Source organism: Siphateles boraxobius, unplaced genomic scaffold (assembly GCF_051911475.1).
Source record: "Siphateles boraxobius isolate OS27281-9 unplaced genomic scaffold, OSU_SipBor_1 65, whole genome shotgun sequence".
In the NCBI taxonomy this organism is placed as follows: domain Eukaryota; kingdom Metazoa; phylum Chordata; class Actinopteri; order Cypriniformes; family Leuciscidae; genus Siphateles; species Siphateles boraxobius.
Window position 1 is genome coordinate 21,408,820 of NW_027509192.1, and position 15,037 is coordinate 21,423,856.

The 15,037-nt window shown below is 38.7% G+C and overlaps 2 protein-coding genes across 2 annotated transcripts in view; one reads left to right on the forward strand and one right to left on the reverse strand.

Moving 5' to 3' along the window:
* Positions 1–3,420, reverse strand: part of lrrk2 (leucine-rich repeat kinase 2) — an 81,929-nt gene extending 78,509 nt beyond the window's left edge. The window contains exons 1-3 of the mRNA XM_077211459.1: positions 2,995–3,420; positions 2,730–2,809; positions 468–565 (exon numbers count right to left, since the gene is read on the reverse strand). Of these exons, the coding sequence (XP_077067574.1) occupies positions 468–565; positions 2,730–2,809; positions 2,995–3,130 (314 nt within the window). The 5' untranslated portion in view covers positions 3,131–3,420. The remainder of the gene's footprint in view (positions 1–467; positions 566–2,729; positions 2,810–2,994) is intronic.
* The window catches only part of slc2a13b (solute carrier family 2 member 13b), a 31,175-nt gene continuing 19,461 nt past the window's right edge, over positions 3,324–15,037 (forward strand). Inside the window, exons 1-7 of the mRNA XM_077211460.1 lie at positions 3,324–3,494; positions 4,451–4,928; positions 5,027–5,186; positions 6,485–6,690; positions 8,043–8,151; positions 9,564–9,727; positions 9,986–10,103. Of these exons, the coding sequence (XP_077067575.1) occupies positions 4,475–4,928; positions 5,027–5,186; positions 6,485–6,690; positions 8,043–8,151; positions 9,564–9,727; positions 9,986–10,103 (1,211 nt within the window). The 5' untranslated portion in view covers positions 3,324–3,494; positions 4,451–4,474. The remainder of the gene's footprint in view (positions 3,495–4,450; positions 4,929–5,026; positions 5,187–6,484; positions 6,691–8,042; positions 8,152–9,563; positions 9,728–9,985; positions 10,104–15,037) is intronic.

Sequence of the window (15,037 nt, forward strand, 5' to 3'; positions counted from 1 at the left end):
ATAATGGAAGTCAATGGTGCCCCAGAACTGTTCCGTTTCCCACATTCTTCAAAATATCTTCATTTGTGTTCAGCAGAGCAATGCCATAAAGGTTTGGAACAACCTGAGAGTGAGTAAATCATTTTAAAAGTAATTTATATAAAATAATTTTCATTTTTGAGTTAACTGTCCAGCACTTTCTCTGTAAAGCTCTTCTGGAACAATATGTACCGTGTAAAGTACTATAAAAATAAACTCTTTTATATGCATCAATCCTCCTAGTCAATCACTTTTATTCTTAACCAGTAGAACAAAGGAATTCTCTTTTACTTTTGTACTTTCAGTTTTATAGAATGATACAGAGAGTGTCTTATTCAAGGATGGCAATGATACTTCTGCTTTAAACTACTTAAAGTTGCTTCAAATAAATAGTCTATGTAAACAGGAATGTATGGCCATATAAGCTCATAGAAATAACTCTGGCTTACTTGTGCACCTCTATAAACTCATAGTCCACTGGGTTGGTCAGACTATCCAGAGTGGTTGGACAGATCTCCATCAGACGACACAGCAGAGACCAGCCAACCTGCAGTATGATCAAAGCAGTAAATCACTCTTTTTCTGGATCCCAAATCACCTTTCTTAGTCAATAAAGCTGAAATTAAATGTACACCAAAAAGATGTCACAAGTAACAGTAAAAACATATTTTTTTCTTTCTTTTACTTATCCTTATGTCCTTCTAAACCTACGTGACTTTAGCCTCATTCAGACTGTCAGTCCAAATCTGAATTGTGTGCATATTCGATTGGAATCAGATCATATTTAGCACCAAAAAAAAAATTTAAAACAGTTTTTAAAAAGGTCACATGAAATTAATTTGTGGTTTGAAATCACATGTGACTTTCAGCATGTTTCTTATAACAACGTCTGCTGTTTACGAGAAAGTTACATAAACCACGCATCAGACTAAAACTTTGAATAGGATTTCAAACCACATGTAGCTCAAAACAGAATTGTAAAATTGTATAAATATAATAAAAAATAAATAAATATAAAAAATGCAGTTCATGACCCTTTAAATTCATAAAATGAAAGAGAACTTAGGGGGGAAAGTGCATAATGTCTAATTTTATGGTATTTTTTTCAAGCTTGAGGGTCTCACTACCTATTCTCTTTCATTGTGAAAAAGAGCAGCGTTAACATTCTTCTCAATATCTCCTTTTGTGTCCCACAGTAAAACATAAGTCGTATGTGGGCCAGTATGGACTGGTACTTCTAAAATTTTGCTGGTCACTAGGCCCTTTTTCTACTCAGCCCCACATCAGTCTGCAGAGGGGCAGCCCAGCGTCAGAAGTAGAGGACAAGCTGTATGTTTATTGATATTTTCATGATATCTGCATCTGCAGTTCTTTGTCATAAATGCTGTTTACTTAATGAAATGATGGAGCAATAGGAGACTGTTTCTCATGAGTCCACTATAAAGTTTTCGCTGCATTCACAAATTGTCCCCTCATCACAAATTGTTTACCTCAAGCAAAAACAGAATGTGAATGTTATTTTCATAAATTTTCACAAAATAATATTGTTTATGTGGCATTACATTAACCTCATGTACAGTAATGTTTAAAGATACAACCCTACTGTACAAATTATGTGTTGGGTTTAACTTAAAGGGATAGTTCACCCAAAAATGAAAATTCTGTCAGTATTTACTTACCCTCATGTCGTTCCAACCCCGTAAGGATTCGGAACACGAATTAAGATATTTGTGATTAAATCTGAGAGCTGGATCACTCCTCCATAGCCTTCTAAGGGATTGAAGCTTGCCGGCCCCAAAACGTTATTTAAGACATCGTTAAAATTAGGGATGCTCCGATTGATCGGACGCCGATTATGATCGGCCGATATTGGCAAAAAATAGATTGATCAGTTCACTAGTGTAAAAGCGTAGAGCTACGTCACACGTAGGCTCACTATTGGCCGACGCTGGTCATGTGTGTGATGCGTGTGACGTACAACAACAGATCATACACTGTTACACTAGTAACCTGACTCGAGGCCCAGAGAGAAGGAAATAAATAGTTGAAATAAAGTAGTGATTTTTGTTTTTTTTGCGCACAAAAAGTATTCTCGACGTTTGATAAACTTAAGATTGAGCCACTGTAGTCACTTGGACTATTTTAACGATGTCTTTAATAAGTTTTTGAGGCCGGCAAGTTCAATCCCTGAAGAAGCCTATGGAGGAGTGATCCAGCTCTCAGATTTCATAAAACATATCTTAATTCGTGTTCCGAAGATGAACGAAGGTCTTACGGGGTTGAACAACATGAGGGTGAGTACTGACAGAATTATCATTTTTGGGTGAACTATCCATTTAAAGTACCCTAACCTGTTTAAAACTAAATATTTGAGTAGATTCAAAAAAAGAGATTTGTTTGTTCAACAAAAGCTCAAAATATTGTTATCTGAACGACGTTTGTGGACCTAAGCTGATTTGACAAAAGATTTGTGGAAAGTTATGACATTTTTTACTGTGCAAGTGGCAGACAGCACTCTGTTGTACTTAATAATGAACCAGCAGTTAATTGTGGCATTTACAGTAGAGCGTTAGATTAAAAGGATTTGAGGTTTTTGGAGTCACTTTGAATTATAGAACTGGCAAATATATAGATGCTCTTCAAGCACTGTGTTAAATATTAGGCATTTGCCAGGACATTTGTGCAGCCAAAAAAATGATGACTAGGCCTACCTGCTGAACTTTGCTGTTGAGATGCGATGACAACACCAGCATCAGAGGCACATGGACGTTTTGATCCGCAAACAGCTCAACTGCGGGACAAAAGAAGAACAAAAATCTAAAAATAGATGTCCCACTGGAAAAAGCACAGAGAGGGGGGTCTGAAAGTTTGCATTGCTCTCAGTCTATATGAACGTATTAAGACTAGTTTAAAGCATCAGAAATGTTAACAAAGCACAGGCTACATATTTCCAGTTTAAAAGATGTCAGAACTCACCACAGTGATCTGTATGGGACAGGAACAGCAGGTCCTGTATGATCTGGACCATAGTGCCCAGCTGTTTCCCATCTTGAAGATTCAACCTCACCAGCAGCTTCTTCAGTCTGATCCCCAACTCCTCTTTATCAGCCATGATCTTCAGCTATCTGACATCAAACTGAGCTTTAAAGCCCCTTCTGATCCTCACTGACCATGTGGACACAACATTGCTGCTGCAGACCATCATCTGTTTCACAGCGCACACGTTCTTCTTCTGACATATTCATGCAAATCACAACACGAGCTACAATAAAGACTGATATGACTAATCGTTAGTTCCCAATTTCATTCTCGGTTTGGTAAAGAAGAGCTGGTGTTAGCAGCTGTGGTCCTCGCGCTGCGTTATGAATCATATGACTGCAAGAAGTCACAAACTTCCTGTTCGAGCTCAACAGAGTCAAAGCAAAAACCTCGAGACTCTCATTAAAGCGAATGACACCCAGAAAAGCGTCTTGCTGGTAGGTTACAGAGGGAGAAGGCAAATATACGAATTTGAAGTTATTTCACATGCATATATGTAACGTGTATTGTATTTTTTTAGCACGTTAGCTATTGCTACAGTTGCCATGTACGTGCATACGTGTACGTTCATGTTTTATGTATCAATATTATACGATTCTGAATAAAGATAGTAAAAATCTTTAATCGAATGTTAAAACATGCGTATCAACGTAAATAATATGTATTAAGCGACTTTTTAATGTCGATGTATTTTTGCAGTACTATAAAGCAAAAGATCGGTTTTACAGTCTGTACATTTTTACATGCACGCTAAACTTAATATCGCGATTTCGACTCGAGTTTATTTTCTATTTTAAATATAATCGGAGTTTGTACCGGAGTTTGTTTAAAGTCCAATTCATTTAATTCAGCGAATTGGGTTTGTTCAAAGAGTTCGCCACAGCGAACCGATTCCTAAAATGATTCAGTGATTCATTTGAATCCGATTTAGTAGTCCGCTATGCTAGTGTGTCATATACGTGTTCTTTTAAGTAGCAAACACTGTAGTCACTAGATGTTATAAAAATACATTGTGCCACCTGCCAAATGCTACCCTACTTTCGAGTCATTCGCAAACGATAATACGAATCGGTTCGATTGAATTATTACATAGAACCGATTCAAGAACAATTTGTTCGCTAATCACTGTTAAAGTGTATGTTTTTTAATAGTCATAGTTTTTTCAACAACATCAGAATGATTTCGCTGTACAGTGCATGTGTTAAGGAATCTCTCATAAATAGTGCTATGCAAGAAGTTTAGCATAGGCTTAAGCCAAGTACCACCAATATTTAACTTGCAAATGGTTCACTGTTGTTTGAGGTGTGTGCAATCAACGTGGTCATTCTGGGTTGGGCTAGGTACTGGCTTTTTTTGATCATGTGATGATCTCAAGGTGTTTTCTTTGTCATAGGAGAATGTGCGTAATCTCTAGAGAATGGAGGAGCTGATAGGAAACAGGAGAGTTGAGGACGAAAGGAGTTTGATAAAAACACCAACGAATGTCCAAACAAACTACCAAGAAAATGACATGCCCACATCCCCAGATCAGATGCAGCACCCCACGCCATGTTTCGTGTACACCCTGGCTTTCTTCTCGGCTCTGGGTGGATTCTTGTTTGGCTATGACACAGGAGTGGTGTCTGGAGCCATGCTCCTGCTGAAGAGAGAGATGAACCTGAGCTCTCTGTGGCAGGAGCTTCTGGTCTCCATCACTGTTGGTGCCGCGGCTCTTTCCGCTCTGGCTGGAGGGTTTCTCAACGGGCTTTTCGGCCGGAGAATCTGCATTCTGCTCGCTAGCTTCATCTTCTCAGCTGGAGGAATCATCCTGAGTGTCGCAGACAGCAAAGAGGTTCTTCTGTGTGGAAGGCTCACGGTTGGCCTTGGCATAGGTAATTCATTCTGTAGCCTTTATATTGCAGTATATGTAGAGCTGTTTGAATTCAGTTTGTGTGCCTTATCCTTCTTTCACGTCTTCTGTTGTTTTTAGGAATTGCATCCATGACTGTGCCCGTGTACATTGCTGAGGTGTCCCCTTCTCATCTCCGAGGTCAGCTGGTCACCATTAACACTCTGTTTATCACTGGTGGGCAGTTCGTAGCCAGCGTGGTGGACGGGGTCTTCAGCTACCTTCCCCATGATGGCTGGAGGTGGGTACAAATGGAAACTTTACCTCTTAAATCTTTTTTCTATATATAAAAAAAATAAAAATATATATACATAATATATTCATATATATATATATATTTTATTATGCTACAACAGGTATATTTTTTCCATCCATCAGCTCAGAATTGTCTACTTTGAGTGCCAAAAATTCTGCAACACAATACGATTCGTAAAAAGAGCTCAATAGTTTTGTCTTAATTTTAAATAAAATATATGTAATTCATATTATATAGCAGTCAATATTAATGCAAAATATTCAAAAATGAATCTGAAGTTGCTCGTGCCTATACAGATTTCATTTTCTTTTCAGTTTTAGTAATTTCAGTATACTTAAAACTTATTTTATATAATTTAGTTGCCACGTCAACATATTAAATTTAATAACAGTTTTTGAAACCTTAATATTTATATTCTATTTTATTCCAGCTTTATTTAATTGAACAAAAAACATTCTTAACATTCCTTTAATTCTTAAAACACTGAGTGACCAGACATATTGCCAGAACACCTTACCAACAACATAGCAACACCCTGGCAACACCAACCATACTAACTCAACTAGACCCTGCCCCTTTATTTTGTGTATGCCTTAGGTGGGAATAGGATTGCACGATTAATCGCAATTAACCTGAAATCACACTCGAACCGATTCGGCTCACTGTGATTATTATTATTGTTATGTGCAGCTTGTCAGCGAAGCACAGTTCTGTGATCAGTAGTAAACACTGCAGAAAGCACTGCGAGTTTGAGCCGCTTATAACATGCATTTGAAAAAGCAACACGTGTCAAACATCTTTCCAAACATGAGAAGCATTTACGAACCTCTTTTCCAGCAAAAGGAAACATTTAATAAAATGTTTTTGCTGCAAACTCACTTCATAACGTCAGTTGAGTGTTTGAAAACATCCTTCTGTGAGCTGATGTGGCTTCTTACTCAGAATAAGGCGGCACACAACATATTATTTCATAGTATTCTACAGTGATAAAGGCTATGTCGATTGGCATTGAAGTATAAATAAACTTTATTATCATGAAAATACCTGAGAAGGCTTGAAGAACTCAGATAAACCATCTATTGTAGTAGTCGTGTGTTTATTAGTCATGTTTAATCAATCAACGCGTTTCAATCTTCTGTTTATTGAGCTACAGTGATAGTATGATTCTTCAGACATTCTCTAGGAAAAGTACCATAGAGTTAAACATGACAATGTGAGATTGAAATGAGGTGCAAAAGGACTTGTTGTAATGATTGTTGAATGATTTTTGTGTTTATGTATAGATATATGTTGGGTTTGTCTGTTGTTCCCGCCGTCCTGCAGTTCACGGGATTCCTCTTCCTCCCCGAGAGTCCTCGCTGGCTCCTGCAGAACGGAGAGACCCAGCAGGCCCGACTGGTGCTCAGTCAGATCCGCGGAGGAGTGAATGTGGAGGAAGAGTATGAGAGCATACGGAGCAGCATCGAGGAGGAGAGGAATGATTCTTCCGGTGAGATCATGACGACATCACATGAACTCTTGATTCAGTGCTTCCACCATCACAGAAAACATGGAAAATATTTTATACTGCGATCAACATTTGAAGTGGATCAAAACCTTTCATCAAACCTATACATGAATTTTGAACGATACCCGTTCTTGTCTTATGGGTATCAACTTTGATGAACTTGTTTGATCCTCTTCAAATGTTGACTGCTGTATTAAATTGTGTTTCACAAGCCATAATAATAGCAGATTTGTCTGTGAATCATTCTTTTGAAGTGAATTTTGGGTGAATAATTTACTATTTATATTCATTTTAAATACACACTTATACAGTACTGGTCAATAGTTTGGAATAATTAAGATTTTTAATGCTTTTGAAAGACGTCCTTTTGCTCTCCAAGGCTGCAGTTATTTGATCAAAAATACAGTTTAACAAAAATATTGTGAATTATCATTACAATTTAAAATAACGTTTTTCTATATTTTAAAATGTAATTTATTCCTGTGATCTGAGCTGAATTTTAGTGTCACAAGATCCTTCAGAAATCAATATAATTTGCTGCTAAATTATTAATAATGATTCTTATTATTATCAAATAAATTATGAAAACATTGTTTTTCCTTTTTAATATTCTTGTGGAAACAGTGATATATTTTTTTTCAGGATCCTTTTATGAATAGAAAGTTCAGAAAATAGAAAAAACAGCCTTTACTTGAAATGGATGTTTTGTAACATTATAAATGTCTTTACTGTCACTTTTGATCAGCTGAATGTGTCCATGTTGAATATTTTGTTTTTTAATCTTACTTTTCAATAGTAGTGTTTTACAGTTCCACAAAAATATTAAGCAACACACCTCCAAGAAATGTTTCTTGAGTGGCAAATCATCATATTAGAATTAGTTCTGAAGGATCATGTGACACTGAAGACTGATGATGCTGAAAATTCAGCTTTGATCACAGGAATAAATAAGCCTACATTTTAAAATATCTTCAAATGAAAACGTTTTGTTTTTTTTACAAATTTTAATATTTCACAATGTTTCTGTTTTTACTGTATTTTGGATTGAATAAATGCAGCCTTAGTGAGCTGAAGAGATTTCTTTCAAAAACATTAATACATCTTAATTATTCCAAACTTTTGCAAATGAGGAATCCAGTGAATCGATTCATCATAAGCGACATGAAGTTCACAAAAAAGTCTGAAAGACTCATTAGTGAATCAAAATAACTTTTTAAAAAACCTAATCAAGTAATCACAAATTACTAGAATTGAATTTGAGTAAACTGTCAGTTGTATAGACCGATGATATAATTTGATTGTGATGTCCTGATTGATTATCGATGATGTTGTAGGTGGTCCAGTGTTGTGGCGAATCCTAACATACGCTCCGACACGTCGAGCTCTCATCGTTGGATGTGGCCTACAGATGTTCCAGCAGCTCTCGGGAATCAACACGGTCATGTAGGTGACGAGTCACATGACTTTATCAGAGTCCATATGACTCCCTGTAATAAGGCTATGTTTCAGAATTGAATACTCGTGTGAATAGTTTACTGCATACTACACAGTTTACACAGTGTTCTTCATTTTCTTTTAAAGGGATAGTTCACCCAAAAATGATAATTCTGTCAGTAATTATTCACCCTCATGTTGTTCAACCCCGTAAGACCTTCATTATTCTAGTTATTAAAGACATCGTTAAAATAGTCCAAGTGACTACAGTGGCTCAATCTTAAGTTTATCAAGCGACGAGAATACTTTTTGTGCGCAAATTTAAAAAAAAAATAACGACTTTATTTCAACTATTCATGTCCTTCTCTGTGGGCCTCGAGTCAGTTCACTAGTGTAACAGCGCAGCGCTTCGGTGTTGTACGTCACACGCATCACACACATGACCAGCGTTGGCCAATAGTGAGCCTACATGTGACGTACAACACAGAAGCTTACGCTGTTACACTAGTGAACTGACTCGAGGCCCACAGAGAAGGAAATTAATAGTTGAAATAAAGTCGTTATTTTTGTTTGTTTTTGCGCATAAAAAATATTCTCGTCGTTTGATAAACTTAAGATTGAGCCACTGTAGTCACTTGGACTATTTTAACAATGTCTTTAATAACTTTTCGAGGCCGGCAAGTTCAATCCCTGAAGAAGCCTATGGACTAGTATGGAGTGATCCAGCTCTCAGATTTCATCAAAAATATCTTAATTTGTGTTCCAAAGATGAACGAAGGTCTCACGGGGTTGGAACAACATGAGGGCGAGTAAATACTGACAGAATTTTCATTTTTGGGTGAACTATCCCTTTAAGTAGAGTTGTTGTTCTCAAGGCATGTTCACATTAGCGAAATTTCAGCAAGATTTTGGCGGAAAAAAAAGGTCCTTTGTCAATAATGAAGTGACAAATGAAGTGACCTTACTTTCAAACCAGGCAGCTTTCAGTTGGTGAACGTGTCAAATTTGTGTGACCAATTTGAACAAAAGCAAAATCTTTTTCACCCTTTTGTGCGAAACATCGCACAAAATTCCTGATTCCTGTAGAAATGACTGGATTGTGCACACAAAATGTCACTAAGCAATGGTAAATGTGACCGTGCCTAAATGCCACTGTATGTTCTGAATAGGTAACGGTGTACTGCTTACTACATACTTTGCAGTGTGCAATGTATACTGCATTCTCATTTAAAAATAGCATGTGACGCTATATGTACATTTGTGTAGTATGATACAGAAAATATTTATACTGTTCACATTATACATACCACACTACTTGTAGTTCTTCCGCAGTATGCATGCCATTTTGAACATAACTCCATGAAGTCACTTATGTAACAGTGTATTTGAAGGGAATGAGATGATGTGCTTGGATGCTGCAGGTACTACAGTGCCACCATTATTCAGATGTCTGGCGTGCAGGACGATCACATGGCCATCTGGCTGGCGGCCGCCACTGCCTTCACCAACTTCATGTTCACTCTGGTGGGCGTTTGGCTCGTGGAGAGGGTGGGCCGCAGGAAGCTGACTCTAGGAAGCATACTAGGTGAGGATTCATAGGCACAGACACAGACATAGATTCCTACCATAGACTGTAACAAAGATGGGCGACTCGTCTCCACTTCCTTACACTGTAGAAAAAATAAGCCGAAATATCCCTGAAAACTAGAATGTCAGTGTGATAAGATGTACCTAAAATGACAGAAACCATCTTCAGAAAAAAATGATTTGAGGTGTAATTGTAATTAATTGAAGTATGTAATTTGAAGTATGCAGTAATGCTTGTTTGCTGTGACTTGCTCAGGTACTGCTGTGAGTCTGATGGTCCTCGCTGCTGGTTTTCTGCTCTCGGCTCAGGCCTCTCCACCCGTGACCTTTCACCCTACTGACTCCCTCCTCAACTCCACATGCACTCATTATGGGTGAGTTTTACATATTAGTAGACTAGATTGACCTAAGGATTGTACCTGGATTAGGACTATGTCCACAAATTAGAAAAAAATAAAGACGATGCAATATACCATAGAATATGTTTGAAGATAACTGCTGAATATTCAGATACAAATATATAAGCAGTTTGAGAGTGTTACTCCTATGTCATAACCAGACACGCTGTGTTAAGATTCCAGCGACGAGCAGTTTTTTCTGTTCACACCAATCAGAAGAGTGTGTGGGCGGAGTCTCTCTGCAGACGCATTGCACTCGCAACCAAATTTATAATTATATAATCAAATTCACAAATATTACACCATTTTAACATTAATAAAAATACAGACCGAGAGACTGAAACAGTCTTTGTCACTTGTTTTTTTGTTCACACTGAGTTCACAGTTAAAGGGTTAGTCATCATTTACTCACCCTCATGTTCTTCCACATGTTCATCTTGATTTTTAATGAAATCTGAGAGATTTCTGTCCCTCCATTGACAGGTACGCAACAACCACTTTGACGCATCAAAAAGTTCATAAAGGATTGTAAAAAATAATCCATATTAATTGTGTGGTTTAGTCCAAATTTTCTGGAGACACGATCACTTTATATGATGAACAGATTGAATTTAGGCTTTTATTCACATTTAAACATTAATTAACTCACACATCAGTTATGATAAAACAGAAGCTCAAAGCATGTTTGATTGACTTGCGAGAACCAATGAGGTTCATTCTAGTGTTGTGCAGCACGTTTGAGCTTCTGCAAGAACCAATGAGGTTTGTTCTCGTGCCTCAAGCAGGTTCGGTTGAGCTTCTGTTTGTTTTCACTGATCAATGAGTTTATATGTGAATAAAAGCCTAAATTCAATCTGTTCATCATATAAAGTGATTGAGTCTCTTCAGAAAATTTGGACTAAACCGCTCAATTTATATGGATTAGTTTTATGATCTCTTTACGCACCTTTTGAAGCTTCAAAGTGGTAGTTGCGTAGCTGTCAATGGAGGGACAGAAAGCTCTCAGATTTCATTAAAATATCTTTATTTGTGTTCCGAAGATGAACGAAATTCTTGTATGTTTGAAACGACATGAGAGTGAGTAAATTAGATCTCAGGTGAATTATGTCACTTTCACTATGGCTATAAAACTTCCGCAAAATTATATTCAAACTCAAATTAAATTCTTTTAACATTAAATAAAGTACATAATCAGTACCTGTATGTTGTTCTAGCAAAGATGTCTCAGAAAATGGAAACCGCTTCTAAAATAGAATCCCCTGTTGCTCTTTGTTAGGACAAAAACTCTGATTAAACCGGAAAAGATCACTTTTATTGTGTGTCGCCGGATTACTTCTGGTTAGGACACTGTGCAAGAGACTCATGTTATCAACAATACTCTGGCACTTTCTCATTCCAGCTGTGTAACAGCAACTTCTCTGATTTGTAAAACTCTCTTCGGGATTATGGGTAGTGTAGTTCGTCAGCTGGAATTACACTATTATTCAGTTTTGTAAAAATGTTGAAGTCACACTTGTGTGCTTCTATTGAACTTAAAGGGATACATTTTTTAAAAAATTCTATCATCATTTACAAAGTCATACACTTTTTAAATAAAATTAGGGTAAGTAAATTATGACATACTTTTTATTTTGATGTGTACTTTGGCTTTAGCTTATGGTAGATGTATTTTGAACGATTTTTATGTAATTGTTTATTATGTTATTATATGGAAGTGAGAGGTTTGGTGTGGAAAAAAGGAAGGAAAAAGTACAAACTACTCCTGGATTGTCTAGACAGCAGCAGAAAATTGAAGGGTTGGTTAGAGAAAGGAGACAGCTGAGGAAGCAATGGAAAAGAGTGGAACAAAGTCAGAAGGAGGGACTCAATCTCTTACAAAGGGCCATAAAAGATAAGCTTGCAACATTACGCAGAGCTGAGCGCCTACGGAAACGCTACAAAAAGAAGGAGCGTGCGAGGGCTAATTTCTATGAAGATCCATTCAAATTCGTAAAGAAGTTATTCACCAGTGAGAAGAATGGCACTTTAAAAGCATCTAGGGTTGAGCTAGAGAGATATTTGGAGGAAACGCATACAGATGCAAAAAGGCATGAGCTTATGTCAATTCCGTCAGACATCCCACCTGTCAATCCACCAGAATACCAAATGGAGGTCTGTGCACCTCAGTGGAAAGAGATAGAGCAGGTTGTGAGAAAGGCAAGGGCTTCATCATCTCCAGGGCCTAATGGAGTTCCGTACAGAGTGTACAAGAGTGCTTCAGGAGTTCTACGAATTCTGGGGAAATTGATAAAAGTGGCTTGGGAAAAGCACGTTGTACCTAGATCATGGCGCCGAGCAGGGGAAGTCTTTATACTCAAAGAAAAAGATGCTACAAGCATCAGTCAGTTAATTTCACTATTAAACATCGAAGGCAAGATTTTCTTCAGCATTATTGCTCAGAGATTGTCCACCTACCTATTAAAGAATGGCTTCATTGACACTTCAGTTCAAAAAGCGGGCATTCCAGGATTCTCAGGATGCTTAGAACACATCAGTGTTATCTGGCAACGAATTCAATCAGCTAAAAAGGAGAGGAAGGAGCTCCACGTGACATTCCTGGATTTGGCTAATGCATATGGCTCAGTGCCACATGAGCTTCTTTGGGCATCATTTGCTTTTTTCAGGGTACCGATGTCGATAACAAATTTAGTGAAAGCCTATTTTGGAGATTTGCAAACATCAAAAGTTTTAGTTTCTCAACTCCAGAATTCAGCACTACATGGCAATGCTTAGAGGTTGGAATAATGGCAGGATGCACCATTTCTCCACTGGCTTTTACCATGGCAATGGAAGAACTCATTAGGGCATCAAAATGGGTAGTAGGAGGAGAGCGCTTGGCTTCTGGGATGCGACTACCACCAATCAGAGCATACATGGACGACATGACAACCATGACTACAACGGTAGCCTGCACTAATCGGTTATTGGGGAAGTTAACAGATAATATTGAATGGGCACGAATGCAATTTAAGCCCTCTAAATCAAGGAGCATCTCAATAATTAAAGGCAAGGTAGTAGATAAAACATTCTTCATTAATGGTGAGGCAATACCAACAGTTTCTCAGAAGCCAGTAAAGAGTCTAGGGAGATGGTACGATGGGGATCTAAAGGACGCAGTTCGAGTGGGAGAAGTTAGACGACAAGCAGTGGAAGGGTTGAAGAGCATAAACAGCTGTGCTCTACCAGGCAAACTGAAACTCTGGTGCTTTCAGTTTGGTCTACTGCCAAGGTTGCTGTGGCCACTGACTGTGTATGAGGTTTCTTTGACAACAGTGGATAAGCTGGAAGCATTAATAAGTTCATACATCAGGAAATGGTTGGGAGTTCCACGCTGCCTCAGCAGAGTGGGACTTTATAGTAAAGGAGTATTGCAGCTGCCAGTCTCTGCTTTAACCGAGGAGTTTAAGTGTGCCAAGGTCAGACTGGAAATTACTTTAGCAGAGTCTCGCGACAAATGTGTAAGGGAGGCAGCCCCTGTGGTAAAAACTGGTAGAAAGTGGTCAGCAAAGAAATCTGTAGTAGAGGCAAAGGCTGACCTTCAAATTGGGGATATCGTGGGACAGGTACAGCATGGAAGAGTGGGTTTTGGGCTGAGTTTAGCTCCTCCTAAATAGCACAAGGCAGGCCCAGCTTAAAGGAGGAAGCTGGTAGTCAACGAGGTGCGAAAGCAGGAGGAGAGGATGAGATGTATAAACGCCATTTCACAGGCCAAGCAGGGAGAGTGGATGAGATGGGAGAGTGTGGAACAACGCAAAATGGGCTGGCAAGACCTTTGGTCAATGGAAAAGAGTAGGATCAGTTTCCTTATTAGGTCAACATATGATGTTCTCCCATCACCGCAGAACCTAAACCTCTGGGTAGGAAAGGATCCCTCTTGTCCTTTGTGTTCATCACCTGCCACATTAAGGCACATTTTGACAGGATGTAAGGTGGCTCTTAGCCAGGGTCGGTTTACGTGGCGCCATGACCAAGTATTGCGATGTTAGGCTTTAGCATTTGAAGGCAAGCGTAGTATGACCAATAAGTTGCCGCCTGTTCTAGCAAAACATTACACGCAGAAGACAATATTCCTCCCCCCAGGCGAGCAACCACCAAGAAAAGGCGCTAACACCAATTCTCGCCCAGGACAACTGGAAGCTGCTAGGGACTGGAAGATGCTGGCTGATCTTGATCAACGGCTTATTTTTCCACCTGAGATTGCCACCACTAACCTACGACCAGATATTGTTTTGTGGTCTGGATCAGCACGCATTGTTCAACTGATAGAGTTAACAGTGCCATGGGAGGATGCGGTAGATGAGGCATATGAGAGAAAGAAACTGCGGTATGCTCATCTGGCCACTTAAGCAGAACAGCGAGGATGGAGAGTCCAGGTTTATCCAGTGGAAGTGGGTTGTCGAGGTTTTGTGGCACACTCTACAACCGGGTTCCTCAGAGACGTCGGATTCAGTGGCCAAGAATTTCGTCGCACAGTAAAGAACTTATCTGAAGCAGCAGAAAGGAGCAGCAACTGGCTGTGGTTAAGACGGAAAGATTCTAGCTGGCTGTGTACAGGCCGCCATGCTACGGTTTTGTAGATTTCTTGAAAACTTGAAGAGTCTGTTGGTTTATTTGTATAGGTTGTATAAGGCTCGACAGCCTTAGTCAAACGGGTTGGCGCGTATGGTTGGGTTGCAGAGAGATTGCGAGATTGTGGTTAGGTCTCGGCAGCAACTGTTGGTTTATTTGTATAGGTTGTATAGTATTTACAGTCATTACGTTCCTGTGTATATTGCGTGAATGACGGGTGGTTGGGCAGATATTGTGTTTTGTGGTAAGTGGTATGCCATACGGAACCGTTGCCACTGAAACTGCATATTAACGCACCAGTG